General features: G+C 37.7%; 2 protein-coding genes across 3 annotated transcripts; one reads left to right on the top strand and one right to left on the bottom strand.

Annotated features, from left to right (window-relative positions):
* The first annotated feature begins 1069 nt into the window (after positions 1 to 1069).
* LOC103996571 (phosphoribosylamine--glycine ligase) lies at positions 1070 to 9118 on the top strand. Of its 2 annotated transcripts, XM_018831076.2 has the most exons (6): positions 1422 to 1738; positions 1845 to 1939; positions 2054 to 2349; positions 4459 to 4832; positions 5890 to 6420; positions 8520 to 9118. In XM_018831076.2, the coding sequence occupies exons 1-6, from the start codon at positions 1667 to 1669 to the stop codon at positions 8931 to 8933; spliced, it is 1782 nt and encodes a 593-aa protein (XP_018686621.2). In that variant the 5' UTR covers positions 1422 to 1666; the 3' UTR covers positions 8934 to 9118. The 2 variants fall into 2 exon arrangements, with proteins under 2 accessions (XP_009415770.2, XP_018686621.2); XM_009417495.3 differs by lacking the exons at positions 1422 to 1738; positions 1845 to 1939 and adding an exon at positions 1070 to 1342.
* A 1502-nt stretch (positions 9119 to 10620) lies between these two features.
* Positions 10621 to 11135, bottom strand: LOC135649964 (gibberellin-regulated protein 2-like). Its single transcript, XM_065168971.1, has 3 exons — positions 11082 to 11135; positions 10879 to 10924; positions 10621 to 10802 (listed from the first exon to the last, which is right to left on the bottom strand). The coding sequence occupies exons 1-3, from the start codon at positions 11133 to 11135 to the stop codon at positions 10621 to 10623; spliced, it is 282 nt and encodes a 93-aa protein (XP_065025043.1).
* Positions 11136 to 12944: the final 1809 nt, after the last annotated feature.

Consider the following 12944-nt stretch of genomic DNA (forward strand, 5'->3'; position numbering starts at 1 on the left):
AAACTTCTACCAAACTATCTAGTCAAGATTGGAAGATACTTGATAATAATTTTTTTTTTAATTTTTGGAGAAATTTATGATAATTAATGGAATTTGGCTGGACGTAGGACTGTAAGATCCTATCCTAATTTTAACTCAAATAAAATATGATTCTAACTTAATTAAAATCCACTTGCACAACTCAACTAAAACATGATTATAATAAGGATTTTAAGATCAATTGTGCAATGACAACTTTATATTCAAAATTACAATAGTTTACAATGTTTCATAGTATTATGTCAAATTTGATGAAAACTTGTATAAGTATATTATACATAAAAAATCCACCTCTTACAGCCGATAATAAAAAAGTTATGAACAAAATCCACCTATTGAGTGATGAGTGGTAAGCAACGTCTATGACGAACCGACGAAGAGTGACATCAACGCATCTAGGATTCCACTGGTGAAATAAAAGGCCGTGGAAATAAGGATATGATTGATAATTAAGGAATATAAATAAAAAAATATTAAATAATATTTCACTATTTACTGTCCTAGTAATTTTGATTTTATTCTTTTTTTCTTTCAATAACCTCTACGATCACCACATACACACCCTATCGCTCTGTCGATGCTCGCCTAGCCCACGTTCCTTACCACCCTCAAGCTCACGCTTATCGTTGGGCGTTGCTCCCTAGCCCGCGCTCCCTACTATTGTTGCTCCCATAACCTATGCTCCTTGTCGTTAATGCTCCCCTGGCCCACGCTTCCTATTATCCATCGTCTCTCCAGACCCATGCTCTATCAGTTCACACTTTGATATCATTCGATGTTGTCCAATCCCGCTCATTATCACTAAGTAGAAAGATAAGGAAGAAAAGGAGGAGGAGGAGGAGGAGGAGAAGGGGGGGGGGGGGGGGGGGGTGGTTGGGGAAGGATAAAAAAGAAAAAAAAATATTTATTTTAAAAATATTTAAATTTATAAAATAAAATGATAAAATAAGAAAGTGGGATTGTAAATAGTAATATCTTTCATTATTTTCGTAGGGATTGTCACTGGGATTCGTAGAAATGAGCTCTTTTGTTTGTTCTGCTTTATCTTTTTTGTCTGATTCCGTTCTTTGAAGTCTTGCATCGGCTATCATTTGGAGGTTCGACCTGTTCGCTTTCCAAGTAGTGCAGCACACGCAGGTCACCGCCAGGCTCGGGTTAAAGGGGCGTTTACCTGGTACTTGACTCGGGGGAGACCCCCCGGGAGAAAGCAATCCGACGCGAGCGGCTCTTTTTCAAGGCGATAAAGCGCATCTTTCCTTCTTATCGTCGTCTCTTGGTGTTCCTTCTTGCTCCGGGGCATAAGGTAAGAGATGAGATGAAGTCACGCTTTCTTGTTTTCTTTCTCCTTGTTATCTGATTGGGTAGATGAATGGCTCCGGCTGGGAATTTGTAGCTTGCCTGTTGGGTTTAGGGTTTTAGAGAAAGAGTAGGTATGAGGGAGGGAAATAAATCGATCGAGTGCTTCTTTTTAAACTTTAGGTCACTCAAATGGTAATAATAGTTTCTGTTTGTTTGTTTTATTCTGGGTTCTTATTACTATGGGAGATTTGGTTACTTAACGTAACGTTTGAGGCTTAAACCTCGATTTCTAGGAGCTCCTGATTTATCTGGATGAAAGAAGTAAAACATGTTGTTTAGTTTTGGATTGTATTGTCGAACTCAGTATCGGAGAGCATACATCTTGCAAAAGTTTAGGCAGGTATGGATCTTTGTTTTGCTAACAAATATAATATTCATAAGATTTCAAGTAGTTCGATTTCTGAACTGGGTTTTATTATCTGATATGAGGTGGTATTAACTCACAGAATGGAGCTCAATTTTTTAAAGGAGGGTGGAGAGTAGAGTGTGGTGCATATTGTAGCAACCTTTGTTTCTTGTTCTCTATCACATGTTGTTTGAGGTCGCCTTTATCTCATGTTAAATATTGAATGAGAAAGATGTATTTATTTCTCCATTGTTATAGTTCAAAATCCATTTTAATATGTCCATAATCTGATTCATTTGATTTTTGCAGTCATTTTATGGCTTCCATTGCATGTAATGCTGGAAGCTCTTTTAACTTATTGAACAGAGAAGCATTCAAGGTATCTCTTAAGAATCACATCCAAGGAAGCTTGAAAAATAATCTCTCTTTGCAAGACTTTCGTACATGGAACACATTTTCACTTTCATCATTTAGAACTAAGGGGCCTTTCCTGTCCTCGTCTTTGAGCTCATTTCGAAGGGTTTTGAGGGCTCCTACTTGTTCCAATGCAGATCCAGGGCAATCCATATTGACTACCAATAATAATGGCGATGCAAATTCTTCAGGTAATATCACTACCATAAACACCAATAATGTTGGTGTTTATGCTGCAACAATAAACTTGATTTAAGACTTTGAACATGTTAATATATGATGCAGGATGTGCATCTATTATCTATTTAACAATAATAGTATTGACATTTATACAGGAAATTGGGTATGTTTTTAAGGAAGCTACAATACTTATTAGTCTATTTTATTTTTAAAAATGAGAAAAAATTTCTGGAGAATTGCCTCTTAAAACCCGTTGTAGAAAATAAACATGTGGCTTCATCATTACCATGGATATGTCTCAAAGCAACATCAAACTTCTGTATGCTTTCGTAATTTGTGTATTTGGTTGTTGTCGATGAATATAAGAAACTAGTATGCCTTTAGATGAGGATTGCTTGTTGAGTAATCAAGAGTTGTTATTCACATTTTTTTAGAAAATGGCAGCAGCAATTAATAAGATTTTTGGAATTTGGTAGTTAAAGGTTGGGAAGCACAGATACAGTGATTTGGGTGCGTCGGACATGAATTCGTCTTTGACATGATCGAACATGTGTCAGACATGTGTCTTTTTTATTTTTATTTTTTTAATTCGTCGGATACGCTATTTGCGTGTCAGACTTGGTGGTCATGTGCGGAGGTGTCAGGAACCTCCGGAATCCTTTCTCATGGATTCAAGGAGGATCTCGACATTAAATACCACTTGTCCTGATCGAACCCTAGTACATCATGGGCTTCCCTTCCAAATCAGCTTGGCTTCCCTTTGTTGCTGTTGTGCGTTGTCAGACCATCTGCCCCTAGTGCCCCTCTGTAGAGTCACGCTCTGTCGTCGTGCGTCGTGGGACCATCCGCCCTAAGCGCCCCTATGTAGAGGTAGAGTTGTGCACAGTCGTTGGACCATTTGCCCCAAGTGCCCCTCTGTAGAGGCGGAGTCGCGCATTGCCATTGGACCATCCGCCTCAAGAGCCCCTCTGTAGAGGCAAAGTCGTGCAGTGCACTATTAGACCATCTGCCCCGAGTGCTTCTCTGTAGAGGCAGAGTCGCACATTGTCATCATCCCTTTGTAGAGCCTCTTCCTCAACCATGCGGCATCGCAAGCCGAAGGTATACCGTATACTAATGTTTAGCTTTTTTTACCATCAAAAACATTTTTAACATATTATTATTATTTATTCTTTTTGTTTTATTTAATCTGGGATGTTTATTGCTTCTGATTAAACTGTTAACATATTATTGGCATATTTCATTTTTTATTCTTTTAATCTGATTTTTTACTGATTCTGAATCCCTGATTAAATTGCTATAATAATTTGAATAATCTGTTAATTGAATAAACTGTACTTTCTATAATAATTTGAATAAATTGTAAAATATAATAATTTGAGTAATATATAAAGCTCATGTAAATAAAATAATATATATATATATATATATATATATTAAAAAATATGTGTCCTCGTCGTGTTCGTATCCTAATTTATTTTGAATGATTTGTTGCCATTTTCATGTCATGTCATGTTTGTGTCTCGTGTCCGTGTTATATGCTTCTTAGGTTAAAGGTCCCAGGCATTGAAAAAATGGGAGCTCCTGCTAATGCGAACACACTGTGCAAAGTATTAAATGGAAAATTTTATTTCCAGTTGACCTGATTATCATGCAGTGTATATTCGAATGAGCAGGAAGACAAGATGCATGGAAATGGACTTTTATATATCCAAAAATGCATCCAATATTATGCATATCGAAATGCAAACAGATAAGCTATCTGTTAATGCTTGTTCTTCTTTGAGAACTAAGAGAAATTATGTTTTTACTAAAACCGTGACAATGCAGTCAGTATTTATAATGCAAGTGCCATGTGCGAAATCTGAAACTTCAAGATGAAATTGTAAACTTAGGATAACAAACCTGTGGCCGAAGCAAAGTGAATCTATTTTCTGAAGAAAAAGGAATTTAACATTCTTTCATCTGCTTGCATTCCTATTCATGTTTTTAACAGCTGAGATGCTTTTATGGACATGTTCTGGACATAAATTATATTACAAATACATGCAAGCACATTAGGGATAAAAAATTTATTGCAATATTTATTTCCAATTTATTTACTTTATGTTTTATTGCAGAAAGGAGGCTGGTTGTATTGGTTATTGGCGGTGGCGGAAGAGAACATTCTCTTTGCTATGCCTTGAAGCGATCTCCATCCTGTGGTGAAGTCTTTTGTGCCCCTGGTAATGCAGGGATTGCTCACTCTGGGGATGCTACTTGCATATCAGACTTAAACATCTTGGACAATGTGGCTGTGATCTCATGTTGCCATACAAGGGGAGTTGAGCTAGTTGTGGTGGGCCCAGAAGCTCCTCTTGTGGCTGGACTTGTTGATGATCTTACAAAGGCTGGAATCCCAACTTTTGGCCCTTCAGCTGCGGCTGCAGCACTGGAGGGGTCGAAAGACTTCACAAAGAAGTTGTGTGACAAATATGGAATCCCCACTGCAAAGGTTAATAGTTACTTAGATTTTGAATACCATTTCCCTGTCTAATGGTGTAATGTCTCGTGAAAAATGATAACCATTTTTACTAATAGATAAAAATGTTACCAAGTTATATATAGTTGATCTTGAGTCCTCTTAAGACGATTGAATCCTTAATACTCACGTAATGCTATCACTTTAAAATCCATCATGGCAGCCCCATATTGACTAGATCTGTTGAACATTATATATAACACTTAACAATTTAGAAACCAAAATTCATTTGATTTGTATATATTTTGTGTTTATCAAATAACCCAAAGTGAGCATCTCTTGATGAAATTATGAACGGTTGACCTTGATCTGAATATTATTAGATGACTGCAAACAAAAACCAACTGTTTTTTACTTCTTTATTTTTAATCAAATTAATATATACCTATACTGTAAAATTACTTATTTTTCTTTCCACTTGGTGCATGAGAATACTTCAAAGCATGAAATTTCATGTCTCTATCATTTTTAAATGTTCTATATCATGTTCAATGAAGTTGGTTTTCAAATTGAATCTGATGATTGATCTTGAGGATCGAGATCTTAATCCTCCTATTGGGATTCTATCACAACTCTCTCTCTCTCTATATATTCATCTATATGCATGTGTACATAGCTGTTGCATATATATGCATGTCCAAGCTTTGGGGAGTTTTGTGCATGTTACAGTGCTGATGACTATGCTAGAAATGAAATGTTTCATTCATAAGAAATCCTGCAGAATGCTTATTCTTCATACTATCATAGACAGCGGATAACCTTTTCTAGAGTATCACCTCATGGTCCCAAGTTATTCTACCATATTTTAATTTTTTTTGTTTCTTTCTTTCAGAGTTCCATTTTGATGGAGACAATGGGTAATTTTCATATTCATATATCTGTGTTAAGTTCATTTTCAATGTTATTGCTCTTTCTTAACTTTTAAATACTGTCTTTCTTGGATTAAGGTGGAACCTCAGAACTTTCTTGGGTTAGTGATGTGTGCTTATTTTTAGGTACACATTATCAATGTTGCTTGGTTTGTTTGCAGTACAAGACCTTTGCAGACCCATTGGAAGCTAAAGAGTATGTTAAAGAGCAAGGAACACCCATTGTTGTTAAGGCTGATGGATTGGCTGCTGGGAAGGGAGTTATTGTGGCAATGAACATACAAGAGGCATTTGATGCAATAGACTCTATGTTGGTGGCCAATACTTTTGGTTCTGCTGGTTCACGAATTATTATTGAGGAATTCCTCGAGGGCGAAGAAGCTTCTTTCTTTGCTCTGGTGGATGGTGAAACTGCCTTACCTCTTGAGTCAGCCCAAGATCACAAAAGAGTTGGTGATGGTGATACTGGTCCAAATACGGGTGGAATGGGTGCATATTCCCCTGCTCCAGTCTTAACAAGTGAGCTACAGTCTTTGGTGATGGAATCAATAATTCATCCTACAGTGAAGGGAATGGCAGCAGAAGGTTGCAAATTTGTTGGTGTGCTGTATGCTGGGATTATGATTGAGAAGAAAAGTGGCTTGCCCAAGCTTATTGAGTACAATGTGCGTTTTGGAGACCCAGAGTGTCAGGTTCGTAGCTGCTGGAAATTTTCTGAAGTATTTCTAGTTTCATTATTTGGATATATGGTATCATGCTCATGCAGCATGCGTTTTGTTAGCTATGTTATATTGTTTTAGTCTGATGTCTTCCAAAGATTACAATTTGTTAAATATGTTATTTAAGTATCTACAAATGTTTTGATTGTGATTTATTAGTGATGGTGTCATGAGTACCGTTGACTGATGAGTCGGCACGGTTGGTCCACTGCCGAAGGTGCAGGCTCATCTAGATGCCTCTACCTGGTTGATGTGGAAGACTTAGTGAGGTGAGATCGTATAGGCTGCTCGGTTGGAAGCTATTCTATTGGTGAGGACCCGGTTCGGGGTGGCTGGGTAGGCGGAGTGGGATCTTTCTAGTTGCAAGGTTCCTCCTTGGGGCTGGGTCGTCCAGGTGCCCTTGGGCGGCTAGCTATCCTGCATAACAGGCCGGCGCCGGGGGTTGCCCAGTGCGACCCCTCCGATGCTTAAGTTAACGAAGGGGAGAAGACAACAATATCATCTGTGTAAATGAGAGAGTAGAGAGAGAGAGAGAGAGAGCCTCTCCCTCAGCGTGAGTTAATGGATTCCTTTTTATACCTGATCCCTGGGCTTTTTTACTGGCTGTCGTAGGATAAGATCACGTTAACCGCATGATTATTCTGGTCTCTGATCTTGATAAGGTTGGGCGATTATTGTCAATCATTGATGCAGGGCATATTGGGATGCACTACGGCGCTTTTTCGGGGCTGGTAACTTGGAGTCCTGCTTAGGTGTTGGCCTCGATGGCAGATGAGCTGGCATGGGGCAAAATCGTCCTTATCATTTGCCCCCCTTGAAAGGGCGTCCTTCAGGGCCTTTCTCTGGAGGGCGCATTTGCATGCTCTTCTGTTGGGTGCGTGCTTTGATGGAAGTCTGTTGGCTGGCGTGTCGAGATCGCATCGATCGGACCATGATACGGTCCTAGGGTCTTCATGTTGAGTGCACGACTAGGGAGCGTGTAAGCTCGGCCTAGGTGCATCCCTTGGGTCTTCATGTCGAAGTGCACAACTAGGGAGTGCGTAGGCTCGGCCTAGGTGTAGCCCTCGAGACTTCACGTCGAGGTGCATGGCTCGAGAGCGAGTCTTTTTTAACTCTTACTCATTCGATATGCAGGTCTCGGGTCTTCATGCCAAGGTGCATGACTAGGGAGCGTGTAGGCTCAACCTAAGTGCAGCCCTCGGGTCTTCATGTCGAGATGCACGGTTAAGGAGCGCATAGGCTCGGTCTAGGTGTAGCCCTCGGGGTTTCACGCCGAGGTGCATGGCTCGGGAGTGAGTCCTTTTTAACTTTTACTTATCCGAGGTGCCACCCTTGGGTCTTTATACTGAGGTGCTCGGCTAGGGAGTGCGTAGGCTCGACCTAGGTACAGCCTTCGGGGCTTCTCGCTGAGGTGCACGGCTAGAGAGCGCGTAGGCTCAGCCTAGGTGCAGCCCTTGGGGCTTCTCGCCGAGGTGCACGGCTAGGGAACTCGTAGGCTCAGCCTAGGTGTAGCCCTCGGGTATCCATGTCGATGTGCATGGCTAGGGAGCTCATAGCCTGGGATAGGATTAGGTTAACCGCCTGATCATTTTGATCTCTGATCTTGATAAGGTAGGGTGGTTATTGACAGTCATTGATGCGGGGCACATCGGGACGCATTGCGGCGCTATTTCGGGGTTGGTGACTTAGAGCCCTATTTAGGTGTCGGTCTCGGTGACAGATGAGCTGGCATGGGGCAAAATCGTTCGTATCAATTAGATACAATTTTTGTGCACTATAAAACTTGATGTTCCCAAGCTTAATTATGAGTAGTAATTGGGATATTATATAGATTCCTAAACTGAATAAGTCTCTTCAATTTTTTTTTTTCATTTTGTTCCGGTGAGCTTTTCTGGCTGATATTGCATTTATATGTTTTTAGATTGAATTAGTTGTTGATGTAGAAGTTAGATTCCAGCCTCTTCCTCACTAATGGTGTTTTACTACAGCAAAATCGTGTTAGTGACATTCTTTAAATCTACTTGGATATTCTTAAATTACTAAAAGCCTCCTTGATGGAATTTCTTGGATAGGTTCTCATGATGCGTTTGGAGTCCGACCTGGCACAAGTACTGCTTGCTGCTTGTCGAGGAGAGCTGGGTGGGGTGTCACTTAGTTGGTCACCTGGATCAGCTATGGTAATTGTGATGGCAAGCAATGGTTATCCAGGGTCTTATGAGAAGGGAACCATCATTAAAAATCTTGAAGAGGCTGAGCTTATTGGCCCAATGGTTAAGATATTTCATGCAGGAACAGCACTAGACTCAGAGGGCAACTTCATTGCCAACGGTGGGCGTGTGCTTGGCGTCACTGCAAAAGGAAAGGATTTAGCAGAAGCCAGAGATAAAGCTTACAAAGCATCTGAAGTAATCGACTGGCCTGAGGGGTTCTTCCGACGGGATATAGGTTGGCGAGCACTTTCTCCTATATACACAAAGACTAGTTGATTAGCAGATGATGCTCAGAGATTTGGGACTGATGGTTAATGTCACAGGAAAGTGTTCTGAACTTTTTTGTTTTTTGTTTTTTTCTCAATAATGTTGTCAACCTGAAATTAGACGACAACATGCAAATGTTTGTTTGACATGGTTAGATGAAATCCAAAGTTGTGGGAGGGAGGAAACTCTATTTATATTTTGTGTGACATGACATTGTGATCTGTTCCCAATCGCTGGCTTCTGTGGTTCCCTTTTTACGGGTCAAGTATGTATAACAAAAAGATACAGAGAGAGGAATAAGTCCTATGTTCAAGTGTTTATCCATTAGGATTTGTAAGGTGTGGCTAACATAAGTAGCAAAGTATTCTCCAGCGAGTCCGAAGCTATTCTGTTGCTCCTGAGCTTCTACTTGAACGGTGTCGTCGCATCTTTTCTCACACCATAAAGCAGGTTCAGTTGTAGACTTGCTGTTTCCTTTTTGATACTATATTAATATATTTATACATAATAAACTTGGATGGGAAAAGGGAAATCTTGGAATATGTTGCATGTGATTTTTCCTAGCAGAGATGTTATTGTTGGGATGGTCCCACACGTGTCAAGATTTAAATAAATAAATAAATAAATAAATTCTAATCCTAACTTATGATGCAAGACAAAAAATAATAAGAAAAACAAAATGGGAGAAGGTTGGAGAAATCATAGGTTTCCTTTATAGAACAAGAAACTCACACGAGGATGATTGGTGTAGATTTTTGAGTCTCCACTCACTATATATAGATCATTAGATAGATTGTTATATATCTTTGAGAAATCTTCACCTACTCTAATTCATCTACATCTCTTTATGCGGGTCAAACTTTTCTAACTCAAATGTCTCGAACACATTTTGTTTTGTGTCTCCGTTGTGACAAATTTCTCTTTACATGAGTTAGATTTTCTCTATATGCATCTCCGGTACATTTGGTCTTGTACCTTTATCATGACATATTTTTCTTCACACGGATTAAGTTTTTTTAACTCATGCATCTCAAACACATTTTATCTTCTGTCTTAAACAAAAATTAATGAAATACAAATATTGCTTATCAGTTGACTCAAGCAATATCACCATTTGAGCCTACTACTATCCATAATTGTTTTAGGTCACCTATTTGATCTTTTAATAGGCTCAATTTTAACTGACTTCAATTTTAACCATATATCATTTTAAATTGATCTAAAATGATTTCAGTAAAAACCTTGACTCATCAATCACTCATCCGACACTTTCTAAAGGTTTTGATATGTTGTTCGCTGTTTCAACATCTCCTTTGATCTTTCAGCAACGCAGCATTTGTGTTCATGAAGAAAAGTTTACACAGCACTTTAACGCTAATCTGTCGTCGAGAATGTATCGAATAATTTATTACAGCATTATTACATAGTCATTTAGTTCCATGCATGCTAATACCCAACTATGCACTGGCTTTCACTTTACGACTGTGACTTCACCTAGCATTTATTAATTCCAATATCCAAAACACAAACAGCAAAAGCTCGTATCATTAGCACAGGAATGCTGTATAAACTGTTTCTCAAGAACACAGATGCTCCGTAACACCATTTCATTTATTGTCAATTGTTAAGATAAAAGACAATCTCATAGCAAGACTGGAAAGTCAATGTAACTAAAGCATGATAGATAGCATGTCTTCTACGGGCACTTGGGACGACCGCCATGGGTTTTCATGTTAGCATAGCAAGGACAGACTTCCCTGTTGCCGTCGGTGCCCGGTGGAACGCAGTTACAGCGGCTACAGCATGTGTTGCACGCCCTGTTGCACAAATTCGGCCTACTTGACTTGCTGCAGCGGTACGCACACTTGGAACCACAGTCTGCGCAATAAGAATAATCTTATCAGATAGATGCCTTCAAACAAGGTTACATATATCATCATAAATTTTGACTTACCAATTTTTTGTGCATCAACTACATGTTGTCCATTGAAGGTGTAAAGCTGCAGATCATGGAGAATTACTTAACAGGAATATACAAAACGGAGACCTCTGATGCTAGTAAATTGCAATGAGAAAGCAGAAGCAACATGGCATTGGAGTGCATGCATCTTAACATGTAGATAGATTCCACAAAATAACAAAATTATGCAGACTCACCTCCACCATAACCAGTAGGAGAAACACCACAAGCAGGATCCTCGACTTGGCCATGAGGGAGGGGAGCTATGTCGAGAAGAATGAGGAGAAGAGCGTGCTATAATATGAGACTTATGTTGATCAGAATGAGGAGAAGCGTGCCCCTTTTATAGGTCTGCATCTTGTTAGTGTTTCTTTTTTCATTTGGAAACTCATTTTTTTTGGTTGCAAATATTCTTTCTTTAATAATAAGGCAATGAAGTTTTTAATTGTTGGAAACTTTAATTGTTGGAATTTATATAATTGGTGTTTTTATCTTATTTTAGGAAACTTTAATTGTTGGAATTTATATTTACTATGATTTTAATTCAAGATGGACGTATATAAAGATTTGAGATTTTTCAACCAAATTGATTACTTTCTCCATAAGAAAATTTCTCATTCCTTTTCTCTGTTGCCATAATGTCTCTTCTCTCATTCTCGTGAATATGCATCACAACTTCAGCTATCTAATTCATGCACAAAGGAGACATTATAGTGCATAACATAATTAATGTTTGTTATGAAATAATTTTAATTGATAACATACCTTGATTCATTAATAAATATTTTATTGGATCTCCCGAGGAAACCAAATTTCTAAAAAAACAATCTCCATAAAATTATCATCTCTCTCCTTTCCGCTTATATTTTGATGCGTATTATTAATGAAAATAATATAAAATGAGAGATATATACTTGGTTAATCAAAATTTAAAAAATATTTGAAATTAATCTTAATCCCCATAAAATACACTTTCAAAATGAACTCGTAAAAGTTTCTCGGGTTCATTATGCATCATTATCATGGAATAGATACTATGATTTTAATTCAAGATGGACGTATATAAAGACTTGAGATTTTTCAACCAAATTGATGACTTTCTCCATAAGAAAATTTCTCATTCCTTTTCTCTTGCCATAATGTCTCTTCTCTCATTCTCGTGAATATGCATCACAACTTTAGCTATCTAATTCATGCACAAAGGAAACATTATAGTGCATAACATAAATCATTCGAATTAATGATTGTTATAAAATAATTTTAATTGATAACATACCTTGATTCATTAATAAATATTTTATTGGATCTCCCGAGGAAACCAAATTTTTAAAAATACAATCTCGATAAAATTCTCATCTCTCTCCTTTCCGCTTATATTTTGATGCATATTATTAATAAAAATAATATAAAATGAGAGATATATACTTGGTTAATCAAAATTTTAAAAATATTTGATATTAATCTTAATCCCCATAAAATACACTTTCAAAATGAACTCGTAAAAGTTTCTCGGGTTCATTATGCATCATCATCATGGAATAGATGCTATGATTTTAATTGAAGATGGACGAATATAAAGACTTAGGATTTTTCAACCAAATTGATAACTTTCTCCATAAGAAAATTTCTCATTCCTTTTCTCTTGCCATAATGTCTCTTCTCTCGTTCTCGTGAATATGCATCACAACTTCAGCTTTCTAATTCATGCACAAAGGAAACATTATAGTACATAACATAAATCATTTGAATTAATGATTGTTATAAAATAATTTTAATTGATAACATATCTTGATTCATTAATAAATATTTTATTGGATCTCCCGAGGACACCAAATTTCTAAAAAGACAATCTCGATAAAATTCTCATCTCTCTCCTTTCCGCTTATATTTTGATGCGTATTATTAATGAAAATAATATAAAATGAGAGATATATACTTGGTTAATCAAAATTTCAAAAATATTTGACATTAATCTTAATCCTCATAAAATACACTTTCAAAATGAACTCGTAAAAGTCTCTCGGGTTCATTATGCATCATCATCATGGAATAGATGCTAT

Source organism: Musa acuminata, chromosome BXJ3-9 (genome assembly GCF_036884655.1).
Source record: "Musa acuminata AAA Group cultivar baxijiao chromosome BXJ3-9, Cavendish_Baxijiao_AAA, whole genome shotgun sequence".
NCBI lineage: Eukaryota > Viridiplantae > Streptophyta > Magnoliopsida > Zingiberales > Musaceae > Musa > Musa acuminata.

Bases quoted from the DNA above. Each gene is read 5' to 3' on its own strand.
- LOC103996571 (XM_018831076.2), top strand. From the start codon at position 1,667: ATGTTGTTTAGTTTTGGATTGTATTGTCGAACTCAGTATCGGAGAGCA. The intron at 1,739-1,844 runs GTATGGATCTTT...ATTAACTCACAG, and splicing joins TCTTGCAAAAGTTTAGGCAG to AATGGAGCTCAATTTTTTAA. The intron at 6,421-8,519 runs GTTCGTAGCTGC...TTTCTTGGATAG, and splicing joins TTGGAGACCCAGAGTGTCAG to GTTCTCATGATGCGTTTGGA.
- LOC135649964 (XM_065168971.1), bottom strand. From the start codon at position 11,135: ATGGCCAAGTCGAGGATCCTGCTTGTGGTGTTTCTCCTACTGGTTATG. The intron at 10,925-11,081 runs GTGAGTCTGCAT...CATGATCTGCAG, and splicing joins TCCTACTGGTTATGGTGGAG to CTTTACACCTTCAATGGACA. The intron at 10,803-10,878 runs GTAAGTCAAAAT...CTTATTGCGCAG, and splicing joins AGTTGATGCACAAAAAATTG to ACTGTGGTTCCAAGTGTGCG.